The sequence below is a fragment of the Oncorhynchus mykiss genome, chromosome 9, assembly GCF_013265735.2.
Source record: "Oncorhynchus mykiss isolate Arlee chromosome 9, USDA_OmykA_1.1, whole genome shotgun sequence".
Taxonomy (NCBI): Eukaryota; Metazoa; Chordata; class Actinopteri; order Salmoniformes; family Salmonidae; genus Oncorhynchus; species Oncorhynchus mykiss.
The window spans coordinates 67,945,509-67,973,508 of NC_048573.1; the positions used below are offsets into that span (position 1 = coordinate 67,945,509).

Consider the following 28,000-nt stretch of genomic DNA (forward strand, 5'->3'; position numbering starts at 1 on the left):
GCGACTCCCAGCATTTGTATGTGCGTGCCTGTGTGTGCGCTGGGGCCCACCTGCAAGCAGATGGCTAGGTTGACCCTGGATCCAAACGCTGTGCTGACAGCACGGGGGGAGAGGCCCAGGTCTTTAAACAGCTTGGAGAAGGACTGGGTCAGTGCCAGCCGGGGACGCTCCTCTGCTATCACCACACAGCTCCTCACACACGACAGGTTCACACCCCGCGCCTGCAGACACACAGGTTAATAATACACACAGGGTGGAGACTCCTAGACATTACACTTACCACCAGCCTCTTCTGGTGTGTATACAGGATACAGTTGACAGATGTTAGATTCTGGAACCAACACCTAGCGAGCGAGCTGTCTGCCTGTTTGTCTGTGTGTGTTCCTCACCTTGAGAGAGTCAGTCTGTGTGCCCAGGCCCTTGGTGCAGAGCTCCATGACAGAGTAGGAACAGAAGGTGTCTCTGATCTTGTACTGGCTCAGGGTGCTCAGCCACAGAGGTAAGGACAGCTCCAACTCCATAGGAGGGATCAGGATGGACTGGTGACCCGAGTACACACTACACACAATATTGGAACGTTCTCTAGTCATTACACAACGTAAAAAGCTGCTGTCACTTTTCTGCTCAATAGAGATCAGCCGCAGTGTCAACAACACTAGACAACACCGTGTGTCTCTTACCTGGAGAGGCACCACTGTACGAAGCCTAGGCCGCAGTAGGGGTCCAGACAGATGGCTATTTGGCGTGAGGAGTAGAGCTCACACTGTAGCTTGATGGAGCGACACAGAGTACTGACCGCCGAGTGGGACATCTGACACACACACACCACAGACAGACAAAGAGACAGAGAGATGAGAGAAACCAGAGAGAGAGAGAGAGAGAGAGAAACAAGATGAGAGAAACCAGAGAGAGAGAGAGAGAGAAACAAGACGAGAGAAACCAGAGAGAGAGAGAGAGAGAGAAACAAGACGAGAGAGAGATAGAGAAACAAGACGAGAGAAACCAGAGAGAGAGAGAGAGAGAGAGAAACAAGACGAGAGAAACCAGAGAGAGAGAGAGAGAGAGAGAGAAACAAGACGAGAGAAACCAGAGAGAGAGAGAGAAACAAGACGAGAGAAACCAGAGAGAGAGAGAGAGAAACAAGATGAGAGAAACCAGAGAGAGAAACAAGACGAGAGAAACCAGAGAGAGAGAGAGAGAAACAAGACGAGAGAAACCAGAGAGAGAGAGAGAGAGAGAGAGAAACAAGACGAGAGAAACCAGAGAGAGAAACAAGACGAGAGAAACCAGAGAGAGAGAGAGAGAAACAAGACGAGAGAAACCAGAGAGAGAGAGAGAGAGAGAGAAACAAGACGAGAGAAACCAGAGAGAGAGAGAGAGAAACAAGACGAGAGAAACCAGAGAGAGAGAGAGAGAAAAAAGACGAGAGAAACCAGAGAGAGAGAGAGAGAAACAAGACGAGAGAAACCAGAGAGAGAGAGAGAGAAACAAGACGAGAGAGAAAAAAATATGCCTTTTAATATTCAAAATAATGGCTGTGGGATCATTTCTCCTGAGATGGACATGCTTCAATAGTGCCCTTACCTTGACCCCGGTCAGCATTCCTGTGGTGGACACACTGAAGTCCAGGTAGGCCAGCATCTCTGCTGTGGGGGGCTTGTAGAGCTGGGGGGGCCGCCTCCTGGGGAGGTCATCTAGAAAGGACACACAGAGAAGGTAAACACCCTATGTGGTTCTGGTCCCTGTATAGTGTACACTACCCTATGTGGTTCTGGTCCCTGTATAGTGTACACTACCCTATGTGGTTCTGGTCCCTGTATAGTGTACACTACCCTATGTGGTTCTGGTCCCTGTATAGTGTACACTACCTTATGTGGTTCTGGTCCTAAGTCCTCACCCTATCATGTGAAAATAGCGTGTCTTGGGAGTCATCTGGGATTTGCCACAGTACCTGTGTCTATGATAGTGGGCCAGGTCTTGACGTTGACGCTGGCAGCAGCCTCTCTGGACCGGAGGATCCTCATAAGGGGCTGGGTGGTTAGGATACAGGCAGCTTTACTCACCTGCAACACACACACAGACAGGAATTTGATTCCCACCCAAGATCATTTCAGCAGTTACTAAAGTTTTCATAATATATACAAACGTGTATTTGTACTGAGGCATAACATCTTTCATGAAGCGGTTATGTGAAAACGTCTTCGTGGCTTTAGTTGACTCACGTCGATGATCATGCGGACGGTGGGCAGGGTAGCAGCCAGGTTCTGGGGGTGAGGGGGCCGCACTGTTACAGGGATCAACCCAGCATACAGACAGCCATAGAAGGCAGCTATCAGATCAATGCCTGGTGTGAGTGAGAGGGAGGGAGAGAGTAAGAAGGGTGGGGAAAGAGACCGAGAGAGAGGGAGAGAAGAGGGGAGGACTGTTAACAATAGCATTTAACTAAGGCAGAGATTGTATATGTGAGGATGGACAGTATCAGCAGCCTCGTGTGAAGTGTGTGTGTAGGTCATTCAACCCACCAGGGGGGTATAGCAGCACTACGTTGTCCCCAGTGTTGAGGCCTCCTCTCTCCATCAGGGCTGAGGTTATCTTCTCTGCTCTCTTGTGCAGCTGAACACACGTGGCTGTGCACACTGCTGCCCCCTGGAGGACAGAGGTGGTAAGAGACACTGTACAGGTGCAATATACAGGAAGGCCTAGCAAGTGTGACCAATCAGGGTTCGAACCCTGGTCCTCTGCACAACACAAGACTGTATTCGCCCACTCAGCTAAAGCCTAGGCCGGAGGCTAGGGGAGCCAACACAACCTCCACAATCATATGTTAAAACGTATAAGAGCATAAGAAATGGGAGTAAAAATGGGAACATCTCAAGAGGTGTGACCATCCAACCTTAGCGTTGAGCAGCACATACAGGACGTGGTCAGGGTCACTCTGGGCTCTCCACTGTAGCGCTTCAGACAGGAACTGGTGCTGAAAGAGGGGAGAGTGTGGGTCAGGACTCTGAACTGGTGTTGAAAGAGGGGAGAGTGTGGGTCAGGACTCTGAACTGGTGCTGAAAGAGGGGAGTGTGGGGGTCAGGACTCTGAACTGGTGCTGAAAGAGGGGAGAGTGTGGGTCAGGACTCTGAACTGGTGTTGAAAGAGGGGAGAGTGTGGGTCAGGACTCTGAACTGGTGCTGAAAGAGGGGAGAGTGGGTCAGGACTCTGAACTGGTGCTGAAAGAGGGGAGAGTGTGGGTCAGGACTCTGAACTGGTGCTGAAAGAGGAGAGAGTGTGGGTCAGGACTCTGAACTGGTGCTGAAAGAGGGGAGAGTGTGGGTCAGGACTCTGAACTGGTGCTGAAAGAGGAGAGAGTGTGGGTCAGGACTCTGAACTGGTGCTGAAAGAGGGGAGAGTGTGGGTTAGGACTCTGAACTGGTGCTGAAAGAGGAGAGAGTGTGGGTCAGGACTCTGAACTGGTGTTGAAAGAGGAGAGAGTGTGGGTCAGGACTCTGAACTGGTGCTGAAAGAGGAAGCCACCATTAAGCAGAGAAGAGAAGGGAGTACAATAGCAGGCTTTAAGCACAGTAAAAACACACACACGTATAGTGAGGTTCTGTGTGCTTCGCTGTGTGACTGCACAGCCCATTCCCTCATTCAACAGATGTACACCATTGATCTGCTCACGGTTACAGGGGTGCACACCATTGATCTGCTCATGGTTACAGGGGGGCGCACCATTGATCTGCTCACGGTTACAGGGGTGCACACCATTGATCTGCTCACGGTTACAGGGGGGCGCACCATTGATCTGCTCACGGTTACAGGGGTGCACACCATTGATCTGCTCACGGTTACAGGGGGGCACACCATTGATCTGCTCACGGTTACAGTGATGCACACCATTGATCTGCTCACGGTTACAGTGATGCACACCATTGATCTGCTCACGGTTACAGGGGGGCACACAATTGATCTGCTCACGGTTACAGGGGTGCACACCATTGATCTGCCCACGGTTACAGGGGGGCACACCATTGATCTGCTCACGGTTACAGGGGGGCACACAATTGATCTGCTCACGGTTACAGGGGTGCACACCATTGATCTGCCCACGGTTACAGGGGGGCACACCATTGATCTGCTCACGGTTACAGGGGTGCACACCATTGATCTGCTCATGGTTACAGTGATGCAGACATAATACACAGTCACTGTCAAGCAGCACATCTGAGAGAAGCAGCCTTACTGGGGCAGGTATGTCTCCTAAACTCTTACCATCATGGTGGGCCACATACAGAGCTACATCGCCAGAGAGAAAGTAGAGACAGAACAACACTTCTGTTATACGTTTGTCATTAGGACTACGGTAAATAAGATGTAGAGACAGAACAACACTTCTGTTATACGTTTGTCATTAGGACTACGGTAAATAAGATGTAGAGACAGAACAACACTTCTGCTATACATTTGTCATTAGGACTACGTTAAATAAGATGTAGAGACAGAACAACACTTCTGTTAAAAGTTTGTCATTAGGACTACAGTAAATAAGATGTAGAGACAGAACAACACTTCTGTTATATGTTTGTCATTAGGACTACGGTAAATAAGATGTAGAGACAGAACAACACTTCTGTTAAATGTTTGTCATTAGGACTACGGTAAATAAGATGTAGAGACAGAACAACACTTCTGTTATACGTTTGTCATTAGGACTACGGTAAATAAGATGTAGAGACAGAACAACACTTCTGTTATACGTTTGTCATTAGGACTACGGTAAATAAGATGTAGAGACAGAACAACACTTCTGTTAAATGTTTGTCATTAGGACTACGGTAAATAAGATGTAGAGACAGAACAACACTTCTGTTATACGTTTGTCATTAGGACTATGGTAAATAAGATGTAGAGACAGAACAACACTTCTGTTAAATGTTTGTCATTAGGACTACGGTAAATAAGATGTAGAGACAGAACAACACTTCTGTTATACGTTTGTCATTAGGACTACGGTAAATAAGATGTAGAGACAGAACAACACTTCTGCTATACGTTTGTCATTAGGACTATGGTAAATAAGATGTAGAGACAGAACAACACTTCTGTTAAACGTTTGTCATTAGGACTACGGTAAATAAGATGTAGAGACAGAACAACACTTCTGTTAAACGTTTGTCATTAGGACTACGGTAAATAAGATGTAGAGACAGAACAACACTTCTGTTATACGTTTGTCATTAGGACTACGGTAAATAAGATGTAGAGACAGAACAACACTTCTGCTATACGTTTGTCATTAGGACTACGGTAAATAAGATGTAGAGACAGAACAACACTTCTGCTATACGTTTGTCATTAGGACTACGGTAAATAAGATGGTGATTGTTGGTAAAGAGCTGGTACTGTAGTGTTTGTTTTCACACAGTAGGGCCGACACCTTGCTGGCTCAGCCCAGTACAGCTTGGCTCAGTGGGGTCTTACCTTCCTGACCAGACCCTCTTCCTCCACCACGCCCAGCTCTCTGCCTGCAGCCTGGGACATCCTGTTTCCTGCTACCAGGTTACCAACCATGATGGAGGCCGGGCCCACTCCAACTATAGTACGGAGAGGAGGGTTAGAGGTACACACCTACTACAGTGTCAAGTGTCACTGTGTCAGAGATATAGACAGTCATTATAGCCACACACACCTGGTTGTTTCTGCCGTGGTTTGGGCAGGTTGGTAACACAGGTGTGTGGACAGAGGAGGATGTTACAGGGGTGCAGGTTCCCCTCTAGGAAGTTCTGTTTGGTCTCAGAGATGTGGATCCCTCCCAGTGGTGTCTTGGGTAACGTGTTGGCTGGGACCAGGGCTAGGCAGTACAGACCCACCTGGTGGATACTGTCTATAGCCTGTCGAGGAAAACACATGATATACTGTTTATGTGATGCCAATACTGTATGCACTGTTGTTCGGTGTGCTACCTATAACAGGGTAACGTGTTGGCTGGGACCAGGGCTGGGCAGTACTGACCCACCTGGTGGATACTGTCTATAGCCTATAGTAGACAGAACACACGTCATAGGGCCGGCTTATTGTTAAATCGGTGGTGTAAAGTACTTAAGTAAAAATACTTTAAACTATTACTTAAGTAGTTTTTGGGGTCTCTCTACTTTGACTACTTTTACTTTACTACATTCCTAAAGAAAATAATGTACTTTTTACTCAATACATTTTCCCTGACACCCAAAAGTACTCATTTAATTTGGACAGGAAAATGGTCACATTCACACACTTATCAAGAGAACATCCCTGGTTGTCCCTACTGTCTCTGATCTGGTGGACTCACTAAACAGAGAACATCCCTGGTTGTCCCTACTGCCTCTGATCTGGTGGACTCACTAAACAGAGAACATCCCTGGTCGTCCCTAATGCCTCTGATCTGGTGAACTCACTAAACAGAGAACATCCCTGGTCATCCCTAATGCCTCTGATCTGGTGAACTCACTAAACAGAGAACATCCCTGGTTGTCCCTACTGCCTCTGATCTGGTGGACTCACTAAACAGAGAACATCCCTGGTCATCCCTAATGCCTCTGATCTGGTGAACTCACTAAACAGAGAACATCCCTGGTTGTCCCTACTGCCTCTGATCTGGTGGACTCACTAAACAGAGAACATCCCTGGTCATCCCTACTGCCTCTGATCTGGTGAACTCACTAAACAGAGAACATCCCTGGTTGTCCCTACTGCCTCTGATCTGGTGGACTCACTAAACACAAACGCTTGGTTTCTAAATGGTGTCTGAGTGTTGGAGTTTGCCCCTGGCTATCTGTCTGGTTTGCTTAATATAAGGAATTTGAAATGGTTTATACTTGTACCTTTTATACTTAAGTATATTTTAGCATTCCATTTACTTTAGATACTTTAGTACATTTAAAACCAAATACTTTTACTGAAGTAGTATTTTACTGGGTAACTTTTACTTGAGTCATTTTCTATTAAGGTATCTTTACTTTTACTCAAGTATGAAAATTGAGTACTTTTTCCACCACTGCTGTTAATGTACCGTCGCCTAGATGTACTTCTACTACTAACTTAAAAGCTGCAATATGTAACTTTTTGGGCGACCCAACCATATTCACATAGAAATGTGAGTTATAGATCTGTCATTCTCATTGAAAGCAAGTCTAAGAAGCGTTAGAACTATTATGTGCGCTATTTCTATGCTTCTGTTTTATAGTTTCGTTTTGGAGTTGTTGTTTTTTTACTTCAAAAAGTTGAAAATACAATATTTTTGGTAATAGAAAATGTATTTCACATCTGTTTATATGGTACAGTGATTATCTACACTATACTAGCTTGTTTTGCCACAAACTGAAATTAGGCAAACTATTAGAGTTTCAGCAACCAGGAAATGGCGGAGCGATTTCTGCATATTGCACCTTTAACCTAAAAAGTGCACACTGATAGATAACTAGAAAGAAACATATGGAGATTGATTATAAAGCTGTGGGGTGAGTTTGACAAGTGAAGATCAATGATAAATAGATGGAAGGATAGATAATACTAGGTACCTGTGATAGATATGAGACAATATGTATTATATCTTTAGTACGGAGGTAGATATATTTATAGAGGAGAGAACACACATAAAACATGTACCTGTAGCACTCTGCTCATCCATTGGAAGCTGTCCTCTTCACTGGCATCTGGTCTCTGTTCTGCTACGATCACAATCCTCTCATCATAAAACACGGTCACTGAGAACACGGCGATCCTACACCAGGGAGAGAGTCAGTCAGCAATAATACACAACCCACAATAACAACCTACTCTCACTCTAGAGACCATCGTCACAGAGCTCACAGTGATCCTCCTCCGGGAGAGGGACAAGACAGCACGGCACAATCTCACGCCTTAAGACCTCAGCGAAACAACACAGCAGAATGACTGTGGCACTCACCTGTTTTGACACGCTCCACGGCCAAAGCACTCTCACACCTTACCAACACAGCAAAACACACCAGAAGGACAGCGCTCCTGACACACTCACCTCCCCCTGTAGACAGTTTTGACAGGCTCCACGGCCAGGGCTGTGGCCACCAAGTCATCAGCATTGTGTCGTCTACCACTGACCGTCAGGAGCCCCTCATTCTTCCCCACTACAAACACCAGACTTCCCTGTGGAGTTAGGGAGGGAAATAGCAGAAGGTCACAAAGCAATGTCACCATTTATTTTCATTCTCTAGACATCAACAGAAACGCCAAAACTCTATTCTACATTGACATGTTTTGGAGATATATAGCATAGCTATAGACTGAATAGGTAGGGCCTGAAACGACTGTCTATCTTACCGGCCCTACGAAGCCCAGCAGGCCAGTCCTAGTGAAGGGGATGTCTCCTATCGGAGCTCCAGCCTGGTTCACAGGAATCACCTGCAGAGACAGAGGGACACACTTTCAGTTATGGAGGTTACTGCATAATGTATTACATCATGATCATCCTTTCAACCAATCACAACAACACGTTTAACTGTCAACACAACTCCTCAACTCAGGTTAGAGAGATCAGCGTTGCAAAGGGAGGGTATATTACTGGAAACTTTCTAAGTTTACCAGTAATATACCAGAATTAACTGGCCTTTTTGACCAGGTGTCTAATTATCTCTGGTCCTCTCTCTTGTAAAATATATGGAATAATTAAATAAGATACTGAACAAAAATATAAACGCAACATGTAAAGTGTTGGTCCCATGTTTCTTGAGCTGAAATAAAAGATACCAGAAATGTTCTATACACACAAAAAGCTAATTTCTCTCAAATTTTGTGCACAAATTTGTTTACATCCCTGTTAGTGAACATTTCTCCTTTGCCAGGATAATATCAAGAAGCTGAATAAACAGCATGATCATTACACAGGTACATATTGTGCGGAAAAAAAGGTACAGTTTTGTCACACAATGCCACAGATGTTTCAAGTTGAGGGAGCGTGCAATCTGCATGCTGAATGCAGGAATGTCCACCAGAACTGTTGCCAGATAATTTAAATCTATTTTCTCTACCATAAGCCACTTCCAACATTGTTTTAGAGAACTTGGAAGTACGTTCAACTGTCCTCACAATCGCAGACCACGTGTATCGAGTTGTGTGGGCGAGCGGCAGTTTGCTGATATCAACGTTGTGGACAGAGTGCCCCGTGGTGGCGATGGGGTTATGGTATGGACAGGCATAAGCTACGGACAATTAACACAATTGCATTTTATCGATGGCAAATTGAATGCACTGAGACCGTGACTGCACCGTGACGAGATCCTGAGGCCCATTGTCGTGCCATTCATCCACCGCCATCACCTCATGTTTCAGCATGATAATGCATGGCCCCATGTCACAAGGATCTGTACACAATTCCTGGAAGCTGAAAATGTCCTAGTTCTTCCATAGCCTGCATTATCACCAGACATGTCACCCATTGAGCACGTTTGGGATGCTCTGGATCGATGTGTACGACAGCGTGTTCCAGTTCCTGCCAATATCCAGCAACTTCACACAGCCATTGGAGAGTAGGAGGACAGCATTCCACAGGCCACAATCAACGGCCTGATCAACTCTATGAGAAGGAGATTTGTCAAGCTGCATCAGGCAAATGGTGGTCACACCAGATACTGACTGGATTTCTGATCCAGTATCTGTGACCAACAGATGCATATCAGTATTCCCAGTCATGTGAAATCTATAGATTAGGGCCTCATTTATTTCAATTGACTTATATTAATTGTAACTCAGTCAAATCTTAGAAATTGTTGCATGTTGCGTTTATATTTTTGTTCAGTATAGAATGACAAAGCTGTAAAACATTACCCTAAATATAAAACATCAACTTAGTGAATACCATTGGTGTTTAATATGAGGGTTTCAACATGAAATGTCCTTTATATATATTTATAGAAAACATTTTACACACTTTATTTTACTATGTCAATATATATTTGTTCTCAATGTTTTGGAGTCAAACTGGTGGCAGCTGTAAAAAAAAAAAATGTGAATAATTGGAAGAGTTAATTTAAAATGATGCTAATTTTTAATTAGGCAATTTTCTCTTGAACCTTGTGGTCTATACACTAGAAACTCATGGACAATATGGACATGAATAAAATCAAATAAATTAATACTATAATAGGAATATAAACATTATTCCAGTATAAATTACCAAAAGTACCATAGATTGTCAATACATTTTCTGTTAATTAGCAAAATTACCAAAGATTCAGGTAACTTCTGTAAATTAAATGGTTGCTTGGCAACCCTAATTAGTAAAAGAGACCATTGGTAACCATGACTACTGAATAATACAGTTGGGGTAGAGCTTTTAGAATTGTAATGCTCTGACTGAGGAGTTATGGTCTTAGGTTGATGGCTACATCCCAGTGTCAGTAGCACTACACTGAACAGAAATGCAGAAACTTGATGAGAAGGTTCAGTAAACAGTCCTCTCCTCACCTCGAAGGTGTTCTTGGTGACTCCAGGTAGACCGTAGTACAAGGTTCCTCCAGCCCTGGAGTTCAGCACTATCTCTCCGATCTCGTCGGTCTTACAGAGCTGTGGAGGCCCGTCTGGCTTCACAATACACATCAGAGCTGAAACACAAGACACTATGACATTAGGGCTAAAACACACATACTGTACATTAGGGCTAAAACACACACACTGTACATTAGGGCTAAAACACACATACTGTACATTAGGGCTAAAACACACATACTGTACATTAGGGCTAAAACACACACTGTACATTAGGGCTAAAACACACACACTGTACATTAGGGCTAAAACACACATACTGTACATTAGGGCTAAAACACACACTGTACATTAGGGCTAAAACACACATACTGTACATTAGGGCTAAAACACACACTGTACATTAGGGCTAAAACACACACACTGTACATTAGGGCTAAAACACACACACTGTACATTAGGGCTAAAACACACACTGTACATTAGGGCTAAAACACACACACTGTACATTAGGGCTAAAACACACATACTGTACATTAGGGCTAAAACACACATACTGTACATTAGGGCTAAAACACACATACTGTACATTAGGGCTAAAACACACATACTGTACATTAGGGCTAAAACACACATACTGTACATTAGGGCTAAAACACACATACTGTACATTAGGGCTAAAACACACACACTGTACATTAGGGCTAAAACACACACACTGTACATTAGGGCTAAAACACACATACTGTACATTAGGGCTAAAACACACATACTGTACATTAGGGCTAAAACACACATACTGTACATTAGGGCTAAAACACACATACTGTACATTAGGGCTAAAACACACACACTGTACATTAGGGCTAAAACACACACTGTACATTAGGGCTAAAACACACACACTGTACATTAGGGCTAAAACACACACACTGTACATTAGGGCTAAAACACACACACTGTACATTAGGGCTAAAACACACATACTGTACATTAGGGCTAAAACACACATACTGTACATTAGGGCTAAAACACACACACTGTACATTAGGGCTAAAACACACACACTGTACATTAGGGCTAAAACACACATACTGTACATTACGGCTAAAACACACACACTGTACATTAGGGCTAAAACACACACACTGTACATTAGGGCTAAAACACACACACTGTACATTAGGGCTAAAACACACATACTGTACATTAGGGCTAAAACACACACACTGTACATTAGGGCTAAAACACACATACTGTACATTAGGGCTAAAACACACATACTGTACATTAGGGCTAAAACACACATACTGTACATTAGGGCTAAAACACACATACTGTACATTAGGGCTAAAACACACATACTGTACATTAGGGCTAAAACACACATACTGTATGTGGGGCTAAAACACACATACTGTACATTAGGGCTAAAACACACATACTGTACATTAGAGCTAAAACACACATACTGTACATTAGGGCTAAAACACACATACTGTACATTAGGGCTAAAACACACATACTGTACATTAGGGCTAAAACACACATACTGTACATTAGGGCTAAAACACACATACTGTACATTAGGGCTAAAACACACATACTGTACATTAGAAACCGACTCCCAAAAGCATCTTTGGGTCCATGAAAAGTGCTGTATAAAATCAGCAGGGGGAGGGGGGGGGGGCGGGGGACTACTAAGTTAAATATAATTGTTTTAAGAAGGTGAACCCAAGGATCATTTTTGCTATTTGATTTTGAAGACCACTAGAAGTAAATAAATTTGATGAACATTTTTATTTGGCCCTAATGCTATTTTCCCCATACAAAACACATTGAATAACAGATTAATGACATGGAACATCAGATAGCCCCCCCAAAAAGTCTAAAAGAAGTTTGTTCTGAAGTGTCAATCGTATATCTGAGAGATATAAGATCAGGAAACATTTTTTTATTTTTTTTAAATATGTAATTAACCCCTTATTTTTTGTCACTAAACAGTCTCCATTTACTGTGTACCGGGGGACCTTCAGACGAGTCTTGTGAGGCCCGTGGACGTCCTACAGCCAAACAACCGACATGTATGTATTTTGAGAGTCTCACCTTTGCACACCGCTCTAGCTCGGTCACCTTTCACCGCAGATGCGGAAGTGTCACATAGGGGGATGCGGTGGAATGACATCTCAAGCTTAAACGGATGGATTTTTAACGGGGATTTTGTTATTATGCTAATTAGATTTCTGTAGGGGGAGTGGACATCGATCTTAAGGGGTTATAAAGCAATGACTAAAATGGTTAGCAAAGTAGAATTAACACCAGGGAAGTGACATTGACAAGACACAGTTAAACCACCACGGTTAAAGTCAGTCAGTGATGAACAGAAAACAGTAAGAGTGAGGTGTTGTGGTGTGTTATAGAATGGTGTGGTATAGTGGTGTGGTGTGGTGGTGTGGTATAGTGGTGTGGTATAGAGTGGTGTGGTATGGTGGTGTGGTATAGTGGTGTGTTATAGAGTGGTGTGGTATAGTGGTGTGTTATAGAGTGGTGTGGTATAGTGGTGTGGTATGGTGGTGTGGTATAGTGGTAGGGTGGTGTGGTATAGTGGTGTGGTATAGAGTGGTGTGGTATAGTGGTGTGGTATAGAGTGGTGTGGTATAGTGGTGTGGTATAGAGTGGTGTGGTATAGAGTGGTGTGGTATAGAGTGGTGTGGTATAGAGTGGTGTGGTATGGTGGTGTGTTATAGAGTGGTGTGGTATAATGAGATTAGGTGTGTTATCGTGAGGTGGGGTGTACCTTGCAACCTTCCGGTTACTAGTCCAACGCTCTAACCACTAGGCTACCCTGCCACCCCGTGTGTTATAGTGAGGGGTGTCATAGTGAGGTGGGGTGTGTCATAGTGAGTTGTGTCATAGTGAGGTGGGGTGTGTCATAGTGGGGTGTGGCATAGTGAGGGTTGTCAGTGAGGTGTGGCATAGTGAGGTGTGGCATAGTGAGGTGTGGCATAGTGAGGTGCGGCATAGTGAGGGGTGTGGCATAGTGAGGGGTGTCAGTGAGGTGTGGCATAGTGAGGGGTGTCAGTGGGGTGTGGCATAGTGAGGGTTGTCAGTGAGGTGTGGCATAGTGAGGTGTGGCATAGTGAGGTGTGGCATAGTGAGGTGTGGCATAGTGAGGGGTGTGGCATAGTGAGGGGTGTCAGTGAGGTGTGGCATAGTGAGGGTTGTCAGTGAGGTGTGGCATAGTGAGGGTTGTCAGTGAGGTGTGGCATAGTGAGGGGTGTCAGTGAGGTGTGGCATAGTGAGGTGTGTTATAGTGAGGGGTGTTATAGTGAGGTGGGGTGTGTCAGTAAGGTGTGTCATAGTGAGGTGGGGTGTGTCATAGTGAGGTGTGTTATAGTGAGTTGTGTTACAGTGAGGGGTGTCATAGTGAGGTGGGTTGTGTCATTGTGAGTTGTGTCATAGTGAGGTGGGTTGTGTCATAGTGAGGTGGGTTGTGTCATAGTGAGGTGGGTTGTGTCATAGTGAGATGGGGTGTGTCATAGTGAGGTGGGGTGTGTCATAGTGAGGTGGGTTGTGTCATAGTGAGATGGGGTGTGTCATAGTGAGGTGGGTTGTGTCATAGTGAGGTGGGTTGTGTCATAGTGAGATGGGGTGTGTCATAGTGAGGTGGGGTGTGTCATAGTGAGGTGGGGTGTGTCATAGTGAGGTGGGGTGTGTCATAGTGAGGTGGGGTGTGTCATAGTGAGATGGGGTGTGTCATAGTGAGGTGGGGTGTGTCATAGTGAGGTGGGGTGCGTCATAGTGAGGTGGGGTGTGTCATAGTGAGGGGTGTCAGTGAGGTGTGGCATAGTGAGGGACGTCAGTAAGGTGTGTCATAGTGAGGGGTGTCATAGTGAGGTGGGGTGTGTCATAGTGAGGAGTCATAGTGGGGTGTCATAGTGGGGTGTCATAGTGGGGTGTCATAGTGGGGTGGGGGGTGTCAGTGAGGTGTGTCATAGTGAGGTGGGGTGTGTCATAGTGAGGTGGGGTGTGTCATAGTGAGGGGTGTCAGTGAGGTGTGGCATAGTGAGGGACGTCAGTAAGGTGTGTCATAGTGAGGGGTGTCATAGTGAGGTGGGGTGTGTCATAGTGAGGAGTCATAGTGGGGTGTCATAGTGGGGTGTCATAGTGGGGTGTCATAGTGGGGTGGGGGGTGTCAGTGAGGTGTGTCATAGTGAGGTTATATTGTAGTTTAGTGAGTGGCGTACCTCCAGGCATCACATGGCCTACGTCCTGTACAGTGAGGGCAGAGTTCTTGTCCTCTGTGTTGACCCTGATGACCCCATGACTCAGCCCGCCCATGGAGAGAATGGCCCTGGCAGGGAGGGCTGTACCCCGAGCACCAGGCCTGGAGGGGGAGTATCAGAAAGATCTCAGTGTATTGTATAAGAGAGAGAATCAGAGAAAGAGAGGGAAAGAGGTAGACAGATATGTACGTTGCTTACCTGCGTATAGCCACAGTGAGAGCTTCAGGAGAGGAGGCACAGGGGCAGATGACCTCCGGCTTTAACCCGTGAGACTGGAACACGTTGAGGAAGGCGTCGCACGACGACACAGACCCTGAAAGACAGCAGAAATACATAAGAATGTGTCAGCATTGTGTTTCCCTGTTAAGAATCAAACAGATATGAATCTAATTGACCGGATCAGATGTTTCTCTTGGAAGTTGTGTGCACTGCATCTAAAAATACATATCAGTGTACCAATAGAGGTGGGGCACTGATGAAGACTATGAGAGGTCAATGCCAGGACAAACAATAGTTTGGGGAATAGATAAAGCAATCATGAGTGATGTCTGCTACGTATACATGACTCACAGAACATGTTGATGTGTCTCTGGTCCGTGTGTGTGTGTGTGTGTGTGTGTGTGTGCGAATGACTCACAGGGGTTGGCTCCATCAGCTACTATGAGCATGCGTATGGAGGACAGGTTGGTGTCTCTCTGGTCCGTGTGTGTGTGTGTGTCTGTGTGTGTGTGTGTGTGTGTGTGTGTGTGTGTGTGTGTGTGTGTGTGTGAATGACTCACAGGGGTTGGCTCCATCAGCTACTATGAGCATGCGTATGGAGGACAGGTTGGTGTCTCTCTGGTCCGTGTGTGTGTCTGTGTGTGTGTGTGTGTGTGTGTGTGTGTGTGTATGACTCACAGGGGTTGGCTCCATCAGCTACTATGAGCATGCGTATGGAGGACAGGTTGGTGTCTCTCTGGTCCCTGTGAGCCATCATAGCCCAGTGGAGGTCACGACACTTCACCACGGCTACACGTGCTGCAGGGGAGAAACAAGAGGGACAGCTCAGGCTCACAGCTCATCGCCTCAACACATAGTGCTAATTCTAATCGCTAATAATATGGGTCATGTCCATTAGGCACGAAACTGAGAAGAAAAAGTCTGAAACAGGGAGGTAATATCACGTTCCTTCGGACAACGTCTTAAAAAGTTTTGCTACAATGTTTCCTAATGAACCCGATCCAGGCTACCTTAATCCATAGCATGCCGTTTAGGATGCTAATGCGTGCTAGTGTCTATGCAGTTTTCAATATAAAAGTTATTAGCTAACTGTAGCCTTACCTTTGTGTATGTGGACTCTTTGCACCCAGGACATGGGACAGGCCTTCATGACAGCATAAGGTACAGTGATGGTGTGGATCCTGTTCATGACACTGGTTAGCACCCCGTGCCACAAGCCCATGTCCTTCTTACAGTCAAGGACATTGACCAATGTTTCTCCTGAGAGGACACAAATATTTGAAATACTTTATTTCAATGCACATCACAGTCATAAAGGATTCAAACATTTGAAAGATTGCAGATATAGTGGGGCAAAAAAGTATTTAGTCAGCCACCAATTGTGCAAGTTCTCCCACTTAAAAAGATGAGAGAGGCCTGTAATTTTCATCATAGGTACACTACAACTATGACAGACAAAATGAGAAACAAAATCCAGAAAATCACATTGTAGGATTTTTTATGAATTTATTTGCAAATTATTGTGGAAAATAAGTATTTGGTCAATAACAAAAGTTTACCTCAATACTTTGTTAAATACCCTTTGTTGGCAATGACAGAGGTCAAACGTTTTCTGTAAGTCTTCAAAAGGTTTTCACACACTGTTGCTGATATTTTGGCCCATTCCTCCATGTAGATCTCCTCTAGAGCAGATGTTTTGGGGCTGTTGCTGGGCAACACGGACTTTCAACTCCCTCCAAATATTTTTCTATGGGGTTGAGATCTGGAGACTGGCTAGGCCACTCCAGGACCTTGAAATGCTTCTTACGAAGCCAATCCTTCGTTGCCCGGGCGGTGTGTTTGGGATCATTGTCATGCTGAAAGACCCAGCCACGTTTCATCTTCAATGCCCTTGCTGATGGAAGGAGGTTTTCACTCAAGATCTCACGATACATGGCCCCATTCATTCTTTCCTTTACACGGATCAGTCGTCCTGGTCCCTTTTGCAGAAAAACAGCCCCAAAGCATGATGTTTCCACCCCCGTGCTTCACAGTAGGTATGGTGTTCTTTGGATGCAACTCATCTTTTTAAGTGGGAGAACTTGCACAATTGGTGGCTGACTAAATACTTTTTTGCCCCACTGTACATAGACACTTGAAGGATACCAAAAGTACATTCTCCATATAGCGAGGTTACCACAGGACATGTAACAACAGCTTTATATCACATGATAAGTCTACAATATAGCTGATTTAACTGTGGACAAAGGCAACACTGTGTTCCAGGAACAGTGTGGTTGCCTGCCTGCCTCTGTGGATTCCCCTCATGGGATCTAATGTTCTCTGAGACAAAGAGAGGCTAAGTGCTCTTTGTCTAAAAGCTGATCTGAGTGAATATATGTATATATATATAAATATATATGAGAGAGAGTGTGCGAGAGAGCGGCTATAGGAGGGCGGGCTCAATGGTGTGTGTTAATCATGCACTTACCTTCACAGTAGTTGCAGGCCTGTGTCAGGGCTTGACAGTGTGTCAACAAGGCTATCTTAGACACGGCTACTCCCATCACCGTCCCCTCTTTACTGGCCTTGTACTGAGAGAACAGAACAACACAGAGTTAAAGAAATAAATGCAATCACAAAATAAATCAGCGATACTAGGGCTGTCCCCGACTAAAAACAAATCTTGGTCGACCAAGAGTCGTCTGCTCTTTCGACCAATCGATTTCTTGAAATTTTTATACGCATTTTTCCATATATAGACACATCCTATGTGTTTTAATCAAATCAGCTATATTCACTGAGCTTGTCTGATGCTTTAAGCACACTCTTTGATTAAATGATTAAGACACACAAATGACGAGAGGGAGTCCGACCCCAATTGATTTGATTGTGCCGGGCCTGGCTCAAACTTGCTGCTCTGTGTTAAATAACATTAAAAAAGACAGCGAGTGACTGTGTGACTAGCACCCATTGTCTCGCTCTCCTCCCTGCTGCAACGACCACCACAGAACATCAAAGTGCATCGGACTGTCCGTGTTAATGAAGCGACAACATAATAAATGCAATTTCTGACTGAAAAGTTGTTACCGAAACTCCTCATTTGTTTAGGTAAAACATCCTCAGATAGATAGCTGATGCTTAAAGTTAGAGAGGGAGATATAAGACTCCTGCTACAGAGATTTATCAATTTGTTCCAGTAATTGGCGGCAGAGAACTGGATGGAAAGGCGGCCAAAGGTGTTGGCTTTGGGAATGACCAGTGAGATATACCTGCTGGAGCGCATGCTACGGGTGGGTGTTGTTATGGTGACCAGTTAGCTGAGATAAGGCGGAGCTTTATCTAGCAAAGACTTATAGATGAAAAAAATTGTAAAGCCTTTATTACAGCATAGCAAAGATTAAAAAGTATTTTTTAAATCGAACATGTGGGTTGCGTGAGGCTTGGTGGTCACAGAATCAGTAGGCTATTAACTTCTTTGGGATAGGGGGCAGCATTTTCACTTTTGGATGAATAGCGTGCCCAGAGTGAACTGCCTCCTACTCAGCCCCAGATGCTAATATATGCATATTATTATTAGTATTGGATAGAAAACACTCTGAAGTTTCTAAAACTGTTTGAATGATGTCTGTGAGTATAACAGAACTTATATGGCAGGCAAAAACCCAAACAGGAAGTGGGAAATCTGAGGTTTGTAGTTTTGAACTCAGCCTTATCGAAAAAACTGTGAGATATGGGTCAAGATGCACTTCCTAAGGCTTCCACTAGATGTCAACCGTTTTTAGAAACTTGAATGCGGCTTCTACTGTGAAGTGGGACCGGATGAGAGCTCTTTGTCTGGCAGAGTGTCACAGCCTCATGACGCGCGGTCACGAGAGTTAGCTCTCGTTCCATGGCTTTTCTACAGACATTGGAATTCCCAGGTTGGAACATTATTGAACTTTTATGATAAAACATCCTGAAGATTGATTCTATACTTAGTTTGACAAGTTTCTTCATCCTGTAATATAACTTTTTGAATGTTTCGTCCGAATGGACCAGATCGCGCTCTTGGATTTGTTTACCAAACGCCCAAACAAAAGAAAATATTGGACATAAATGGACATTAACGAACAAAACAAGCATTTATTGTGGAACTGCGATTCCTAGGAGTGCATTCTGATGAAGATCATCAAAGGTAAGTGAATATTTATAATGCTATTTATGAATAATGTTGACTACCCAACATGGAGGATATTTCTCTGGCTGGTTTGGGCTCTGAGCACCGTTCTCAGATTATGCTTTTTCCTTAAAGTTTAAAAGAAATCTGACACTGCGGTTGCATTAAGGAGAAGTGTATCTAAAGTCTCATGTATAATAGTTGTATTTTCATCAACATTTATTATGAGTATTTCTGTGAATTAATGTGGCTCTCTGCAATATCACTGCATGTTTTGGAACTACTGAACGTAACACGCCAATGTAAAATACGATTTTTGGATATAAATATGAACTTTACCGAACAAAACGTGTCATCTGATGAAGATCATCAAAGGTTAGTGATTCATTTTCTCTCTATTTGTGCTTTTTGTGACTCCTCTCTTTGGCTTGAAAAATGGCTGGGCTTTTCTGTGAGTTGGTGGTGACCTAACATAATCGTTTGTGGAGCTTTTGCTGTAAAGCATTTTTGAAATCAGACAATTAACGAGAATTGTATCTTTAAAATGGTGCCTAATACTTGTATGTTTGAGAAATGTGATTTATGAGAATTCTGTTGATTTGTATTTGGCGCCCTGCAATTTCTTTGGCTGTTGGCGAAAGGTTCCGCTAGCGGAACGGGATTCCCGTTCCCCAGTCCTAGACAGGTTAAACAAACACTCATACAGGCAAGAGAATCAGGATCGGTCTTATTTCTGTAGATTTATGTGGATGATTTTTAAAGCCAGGCACATTTAACAGTTAGGTTATTGATTATAGACCTAATTAAGTTGAGGTTTCCTCTCTCCTGACTTTTCGTAGACAATAAAGGTAAGGGCTGTTTACTCGTCTCATAATTCCGCTGCTGCCTTCACCGCAAGTTAACCAATATGCTGGTTAACTTTGCTATTCAGCACAACATGGTCTAGGAAAAGGCGCCAATTCAACAGCCCACTGATACGTTTCAAAACCGGGGACACCTGACAGCGACCACTATCCAACACAGGAGAAAGAGCATTTGTCATAAAATAATATTTTTACTCATGTTTTCACCATTTTTCTTACATAATATAACCAGAAGGAATTTCAGTAGCACGTCAGACTGATGGTCTGTGCCATCCCAACGGCCTACACAATGCATCAGTCCACTCAGACAGGTGTCTTGTACACCATGATTACAGTGGTTCCTCCTTTAAAAGTTGCGTCATTCTGCGGCACTACTTGCGAGCTGCCGCAGTATTCTGTGGCACGTCATTTAATTCTTACTGCAAGTTATTGCTAGTTTGACCACCAGAGGGAATCTTTGAGAATCATTTGATAGTATTCCGTATTGGCATTACCAAAGAATGTAAAACCTTTTTTGTAATAACATAGTATATGGGATTAATTTTAAGAAATTTGGCTTAATTCATTTGATTAAATATTATGGTGATTCTATTCAGAGAATAACAAAAAACAGAACCCTCAGGGTTTCCGATAGGATGGAATGGAAAATATGGCGCTGTACAAGGTGTAGGTCGGTAGTAGACTACAGGATTGGAGGATTGAAAGTCTTATTTATATCACCTCCCTTGTCTGATATCTTAACATTCTCTATGCCACAAAATCTAAAAATTAAAAATACAAAAATAAAAAGGGTAGAAATGTAATGTTTTAGGTCATTAAAATGTACTGAGACTGGATAATCCCTGTCGTTTCTCCTAATTGAACTTTTATATTCACTGATTCTGTTTGAGAGAACGAGAGGTTTTACCTACATAGCACAGCCCACATGGACATTTAATAATGCAGATAACATGGGTGGTGGAACACGTAATAATGTCATTCATTTGGAACCGTTTTCCTGTATGTGGGTGGCAGAAATATTCACACTTCATCATATTGTTGCACTGTGTGCAACCTCTGCATTTATAGCTACCATTTGGAAGAGGACGTAAAAGAGCCTGGCTGATTTTCTTTTGTGGCTGGCAGTTGGCATGGATCAATTTATTGCGGAAATTGTGACCTCTCCTATATACAATAAGTGGTGGATTCTTGAATTCAGCTGGCAAAGCTGGGTCCAATGATAAACCATGCCAGTGATTCCTGACCGCATCTCCCACTTTTCGCGAGTTCAAAGTATATGTAGTTGTGAACATTAGAGTGTTCTTTAGCAGTTTTTTTGTAGTAGTTAATCTCGTGTTCCCCTTTCCACGTTAAAGATTCCAATTGATAAAGTGTTTTTAGCCAGAAAAATCGTCCAAAACCCCAATTCATACATTTGGGCACAGTCGATAGCGTACTGGACTTTGGTCTAGAATGTTGAGGGTTCGAAACCTGCTTCCTGCTTGTTTCATTACATTATTATGCCGGTCTCAGCGCAAATAGCCCGTCATTTTTCCAGTCTGTTGCATAGTTACAATGTGTAATCATTGATGTCCCAGGAGCAGGAGTGGTAAACACTGTTGAAGTGTATAATGAATGAGTTTGATACACATGGTATTGGATATGGCTGAAAAAAAAAACGTATAATAGTGATTTTCATAAATTTACTTTATGCCAAAAAACTATGCACAATCGTTTGTCTCTACATTAACTAACATATTTCTTTCAATTGTACATTTTTTGCTTGACTCGTTATAACTACTTATATTTTCTTCCCCGTAATGTTTTGTCAGCCATCTTTGCTGAAGTCACCAGGGAAAAATGTGTCATTGGAACCACTCGTTATGATTGGTCATATAAAAACACAAATGCATAATGAGTGCTCTATCTCCCCCTTGTGGTGGTCTGGAGCAATGAAGCCGTGACACTGGGTACCTCTAAGTCCCACGGTGTAAGATCACAACTTTTAAAGGAGGAACCACTGTAGATGTCTGTTTATTGTTGTTGTTGCTGCTCGACTAAAGAAATCTCAGTGGACCAACAGCCAGTCGACTAAATGGGGTCAGTGCTAAGCAATACACAAGTTTAAAAAAACACAAAAACAGACATACACAAAACGACAACTAGGATTTTTTTTCTTCATAAAATACACACAATGTTCAGGACACGTCTCACCTCGATATAAGCTGTGTCTGTGTTGGCGGTGGGGATGTGGGGCTGCCAGTCTTTAGATGGCTTGGTCAGGTACTTGGTGTCTGTCACAACCCACTTCATACGGGGCCAACCTGGGAGGCAGAACACAACCATCAGCATAAAGTATACACAGACCACTACTAGAAGTCAGTTTGATGACCGGACAAAGATCCAAAAGTTGTAGCTATTAACCGGTGCTATTAGGAACATTAGTGGGCATACGTCTACCCACATGACCACGGACGTCCACCTATCCACATGACGTCTACCTACCCACATGACCACGGACGTCTACCTACCCACATGACCACGGACGTCCACCTACCCACATGACCACGGACGTCCACCTAACCACATGACGTCTACCTACCCACATGACCACGGACGTCTACCTACCCACATGACCACGGACGTCTACCTACCCACATGACCACGGACGTCTACCTACCCAAATGACCACGGACGTCTACCTACCCACATGACCACGGACGTCTACCTACCCACATGCCCACGGACGTCTACCTACCCACATGACCACGGACGTCTACCTACCCACATGACCACGGACGTCTACCTACCCACATGACCACGGACGTCTACCTACCCACATGACCACGGACGTCTACCTACCCACATGACCACGGACGTCTACCTACCCACATGACCACGGACGTCTACCTACCCACATGACGTCTACCTACCCACATGACGTCTACCTACCCACATGACGTCTACCTACCCACATGACGTCTACCTACCCACATGACCACGGACGTCTACCTACCCACATGACCACGGACGTCTACCTACCCACATGACCACGGACGTCTACCTACCCACATGACCACGGACGTCCACCTACCCACATGACCACGGACGTCCACCTACCCACATGACCACGGACGTCCACCTACCCACATGACGTCTACCTACCCACATGACCACGGACGTCTACCTACCCACATGACCACGGACGTCTACCTACCCACATGACCACGGACGTCTACCTACCCACATGACCACGGACGTCTACCTACCCACATGACCACGGACGTCTACCTACCCACATGACCACGGACGTCCACCTACCCACATGACCACGGACGTCCACCTACCCACATGACGTCTACCTACCCACATGACCACGGACGTCTACCTACCCACATGACCACGGACGTCTACCTACCCACATGACCACGGACGTCCACCTACCCACATGACGTCTACCTACCCACATGACCACGGATGTCTACCTACCCACATGACCACGGACGTCTACCTACCCACATGACGTCTACCTACCCACATGACCACGGACGTCCACCTACCCACATGACCACGGACATCTACCTACCCACATGACCACGGACGTCTACCTACCCACATGACCACGGACGTCTACCTACCCACATGACCACGGACGTCTACCTACCCACATGACCACGGACGTCTACCTACCCACATGACCACGGACGTCTACCTACCCACATGACGTCTACCTATCCACATGACCACGGACGTCTACCTATCCACATGACCACGGACGTCTACCTACCCACATGACGTCTACCTACCCACATGACGTCCACCTACCCACATGACCACGGACGTCTACCTACCCACATGACCACGGACGTCTACCTACCCACATGACCACGGACGTCTACCTACCCACATGACCACGGACGTTTACCTACCCACATGACCACGGACGTCCACCTACCCACATGACGTCTACCTACCCACATGACTATGGACGTCTACCTACCCACATGACGTCTACCTACCCACATGACCACGGACGTCCACCTACCCACATGACGTCTACCTACCCACATGACCACAGACGTCCACCTACCCACATGACGTCCACCTACCCACATGACCACAGACGTCCACCTACCCACATGACGTCCACCTACCCACATGACGTCCACCTACCCACATGACCACAGACGTCCACCTACCCACATGACCACAGACGTCCACCTACCCACATGACGTCCACCTACCCACATGACCACAGACGTCCACCTACCCACATGACGTCCACCTACCCACATGACGTCTACCTACCCACATGACCACGGACGTCTACCTACCCACATGACCACGGACGTCTACCTACCCACATGACCACGGACGTCTACCTACCCACATGACCACAGACGTCCACCTACCCACATGACCACGGACGTCCACCTACCCACATAACCACGGACGTCCACCTACCCACATGACGTCTACCTACCCACATGACCACGGACGTCTACCTACCCACATGACCACGGACGTCTACCTACCCACATGACCACGGACGTCCACCTACCCACATGACGTCTACCTACCCACATGACCACGGATGTCTACCTACCCACATGACCACGGACGTCTACCTACCCACATGACGTCTACCTACCCACATGACCACGGACGTCCACCTACCCACATGACCACGGACATCTACCTACCCACATGACCACGGACGTCTACCTACCCACATGACCACGGACGTCTACCTACCCACATGACCACGGACGTCTACCTACCCACATGACCACGGACGTCTACCTACCCACATGACGTCTACCTATCCACATGACCACGGACGTCTACCTATCCACATGACCACGGACGTCTACCTACCCACATGACGTCTACCTACCCACATGACGTCCACCTACCCACATGACCACGGACGTCTACCTACCCACATGACCACGGACGTCTACCTACCCACATGACCACGGACGTTTACCTACCCACATGACCACGGACGTCCACCTACCCACATGACGTCTACCTACCCACATGACTATGGACGTCTACCTACCCACATGACGTCTACCTACCCACATGACCACGGACGTCCACCTACCCACATGACGTCTACCTACCCACATGACCACAGACGTCCACCTACCCACATGACGTCCACCTACCCACATGACCACAGACGTCCACCTACCCACATGACGTCCACCTACCCACATGACGTCCACCTACCCACATGACCACAGACGTCCACCTACCCACATGACGTCCACCTACCCACATGACGTCTACCTATCCACATGACCACGGACGTCTACCTACCCACATGACCACGGACGTCCACCTACCCACATGACGTCTACCTACCCACATGACCACAGACGTCCACCTACCCACATGACGTCCACCTACCCACATGACCACAGACGTCCACCTACCCACATGACGTCCACCTACCCACATGACGTCCACCTACCCACATGACCACAGACGTCCACCTACCCACATGACGTCCACCTACCCACATGACGTCCACCTACCCACATGACCACAGACGTCCACCTACCCACATGACGTCCACCTACCCACATGACGTCTACCTACCCACATGACCACAGACGTCCACCTACCCACATGACGTCCACCTACCCACATGACGTCCACCTACCCACATGACCACAGACGTCCACCTACCCACATGACGTCCACCTACCCACATGACGTCTACCTACCCACATGACCACAGACGTCCACCTACCCACATGACGTCCACCTACCCACATGACCACGGACGTCCACCTACCCACATGACGTCTACCTATCCACATGACCACAGACGTCCACCTACCCACATGACGTCCACCTACCCACATGACCACGGACGTCCACCTACCCACATGACGTCCACCTACCCACATGACGTCTACCTACCCACATGACCACGGACGTCTACCTATCCACAATATAATGGACATCTACCAGCAATATGTGCTGACCTTTGAACTGCATGATCTCTCCCTGGGGAGTCTTGGGCAGTCCTTTAAGACAGATCTCACTGGTCAGGGCGAGGCCCACCCCACAGCTGCCCAATAGGAAGCCAATCTGCAGACTGCCTGCGTCCTGGGTTGTGAAACACAAATACAAGCATTTGAAAAGGACAAAGGAAAATCTAGATCATTACTTTCTAAATGCCACTGTATTTTGCTGTGTAATATCAAGGGATTGTATTATAGTTCATTAAATAGAATTTGAACCCAGATATGACTGAGTGGGTATTGAAGTCCATACCTGTCGGGACAGTGGCACCTCTATGGGGACAGGGATGACCTCTGCTAGGAGACAGCCATAGAAGGCCACCCAGAACATCGCAGGGTCAGTGTTAGGGTACACCAATGCCACCTAGGGGATAGAGAGTACAGTTTCAGACACAGTACAGCATCGCACAATGGCATTTTGGCATTTACTGGGATGACTCATGCACTAGAGGGAGCTCTGCAGAGTGGTCACAAGCTGGCACAGCCACAAAGCCATTAGATCTGATTTTAACCCTACCCTTAACCACACTGCTAACCCTAATGCCTAATGCCTTGTTTTCATGAAATTTTACGATTTCGCCAATTTTGACTTTGCAACTGGCCCATCTAGCGTAAATCGCTCAGTTCTGCCTCCAAGGCAAGATTCATGACAATAAACGTCAACCCGCATCACAATGGGGAATATCTTATATTGTTTATTGTGTTGTCTGTGCATTGCATGGAGAAGACACAGATCATGTTTTTAAATAAACATCAATCAATCAATGTGGTATATATAGCGTGAAGGAGAGAAGAGTGGAGGAAGTTATCTGTGTCTGTGTGGCTGTGTGTTTTCACCATGTACCCTATCTCCAGGTCTCAGGACAGGTTCGTTCTTCGTGCCCAGTTTGTTTAACAGAGTGTAGGCCAGCTTCAGACTGCGGCTCCACAGTTTACCTGAGACAGAGAGAGAGAGCGAGAGAGAGAAGAGCAATTTCTCAGAGGAGACTATATGACCTCAGCTCTCCATAGATTGACTGAGAGGAGGGTGATCTTCTGAACTACAAAACATTAGTTATAAACTAAAGAAGTCCAATCTGAGACTGTGGGTTAGCCTGAAATGTCTCCCTATTCCGTCATATAGGGAGCCGCGTGCCATGTCAGACGGTGAGACCTACCGTACGTCAGCGTGTAGAGGGGTTTCCCGGTAACGTCCAGGGTGGTGAGAGCGGGGCTCTTGGCCTGTGAAGCCCCCCAACGTGCCAGGGCAGCCTGCAGGGCCGGGGGCCAGTTACTGACCACACCCAGGGGCTCCCCCTTCACTGGGATGATCTGACGGCCCTCTGGCCTGGGGGTGTTGGGGTCCGGCTGGGGTACTACGGAGAGGGGAGAGTAGGAGAGTAAGAGAGGGGAGAGTAGGAGAGTAGGAGAGGGGAGAGTAGGAGAGGGGAGAGTAGGAGAGTAGGAGAGTAGGAGAGTAGGAGAGGGGAGAGTAGGAGAGTAGGAGAGTAGGAGAGTAGGAGAGGGGAGAGTAGGAGAGTAGGAGAGGGGAGAGTAGGAGAGGGGAGAGTAGGCGAGTAGGAGAGGGGAGAGTAGGAGAGTAGGAGAGGGGAGAGTAGGAGAGTAGGAGAGGGGAGAGTAGGAGAGTAGGAGAGGAAAGAGGGATGGAAGGAGGAGGAAAATAATAAGGCATGGGAGAAGAAAATGGGGAAGAAAAGGAAAGAGTATAAAAAAACAAGAGTAAAGTTTAGTTTTCTACTGGTTTAATGAAGACTAATAAAAGAGACAGATATCTACTTTCCACTTACTACATCATTTTCAGGAATATACTTTAAATATAAATATCAAAAGTACATGGAATGAATGGCTAAAATGTACTTAAGTATCATAAGTGAAAGTATAAATCATTTCAACTTCCTTATATTAAGTAAACCAGAAGGCTCAATTTTATTTATTTTCTTTTTATTGACGGATAGTCAGGGGCAAACTCCAACACTCAGACACCAT

General features: G+C 45.7%; 1 protein-coding gene and 1 long non-coding RNA gene across 5 annotated transcripts in view; both read right to left on the reverse strand.

The window, feature by feature from the left end:
• The window catches only part of LOC110532734 (disco-interacting protein 2 homolog B-A), a 96,972-nt gene that overhangs the window by 14,689 nt on the left and 54,283 nt on the right, over positions 1–28,000 (reverse strand). Inside the window, exons 8-32 of one of the 2 annotated variants that reach the window (XM_036988801.1) lie at positions 27,172–27,369; positions 26,859–26,950; positions 26,268–26,378; positions 25,976–26,099; positions 22,188–22,297; positions 17,464–17,566; positions 16,095–16,253; positions 15,672–15,791; positions 14,973–15,087; positions 14,736–14,875; positions 10,468–10,604; positions 8,326–8,406; positions 8,024–8,151; positions 7,633–7,747; positions 5,678–5,879; positions 5,470–5,582; positions 4,261–4,284; positions 2,894–2,974; positions 2,523–2,646; positions 2,223–2,344; positions 1,952–2,063; positions 1,585–1,694; positions 681–811; positions 390–558; positions 51–221 (exon numbers count right to left, since the gene is read on the reverse strand). In XM_036988801.1, the coding sequence (XP_036844696.1) occupies positions 51–221; positions 390–558; positions 681–811; positions 1,585–1,694; positions 1,952–2,063; positions 2,223–2,344; positions 2,523–2,646; positions 2,894–2,974; positions 4,261–4,284; positions 5,470–5,582; positions 5,678–5,879; positions 7,633–7,747; positions 8,024–8,151; positions 8,326–8,406; positions 10,468–10,604; positions 14,736–14,875; positions 14,973–15,087; positions 15,672–15,791; positions 16,095–16,253; positions 17,464–17,566; positions 22,188–22,297; positions 25,976–26,099; positions 26,268–26,378; positions 26,859–26,950; positions 27,172–27,369 (3,092 nt within the window). The remainder of the gene's footprint in view (positions 1–50; positions 222–389; positions 559–680; positions 812–1,584; positions 1,695–1,951; positions 2,064–2,222; positions 2,345–2,522; positions 2,647–2,893; positions 2,975–4,260; positions 4,285–5,469; positions 5,583–5,677; positions 5,880–7,632; positions 7,748–8,023; positions 8,152–8,325; positions 8,407–10,467; positions 10,605–14,735; positions 14,876–14,972; positions 15,088–15,671; positions 15,792–16,094; positions 16,254–17,463; positions 17,567–22,187; positions 22,298–25,975; positions 26,100–26,267; positions 26,379–26,858; positions 26,951–27,171; positions 27,370–28,000) is intronic. The other variant, XM_036988802.1, reaches the window with a different exon arrangement.
• LOC118966101 lies at positions 22,305–25,937 on the reverse strand. 3 transcript variants are annotated; one of them, XR_005053330.1, is made up of 3 exons: positions 24,434–25,937; positions 23,795–24,303; positions 22,305–23,685 (listed from the first exon to the last, which is right to left on the reverse strand). It is a non-coding gene; the product is annotated as an uncharacterized LOC118966101 (long non-coding RNA). The 3 variants fall into 3 exon arrangements; XR_005053331.1 differs by having other exon boundaries at positions 22,305–23,704; XR_005053329.1 differs by having other exon boundaries at positions 22,305–22,959; positions 23,090–24,303.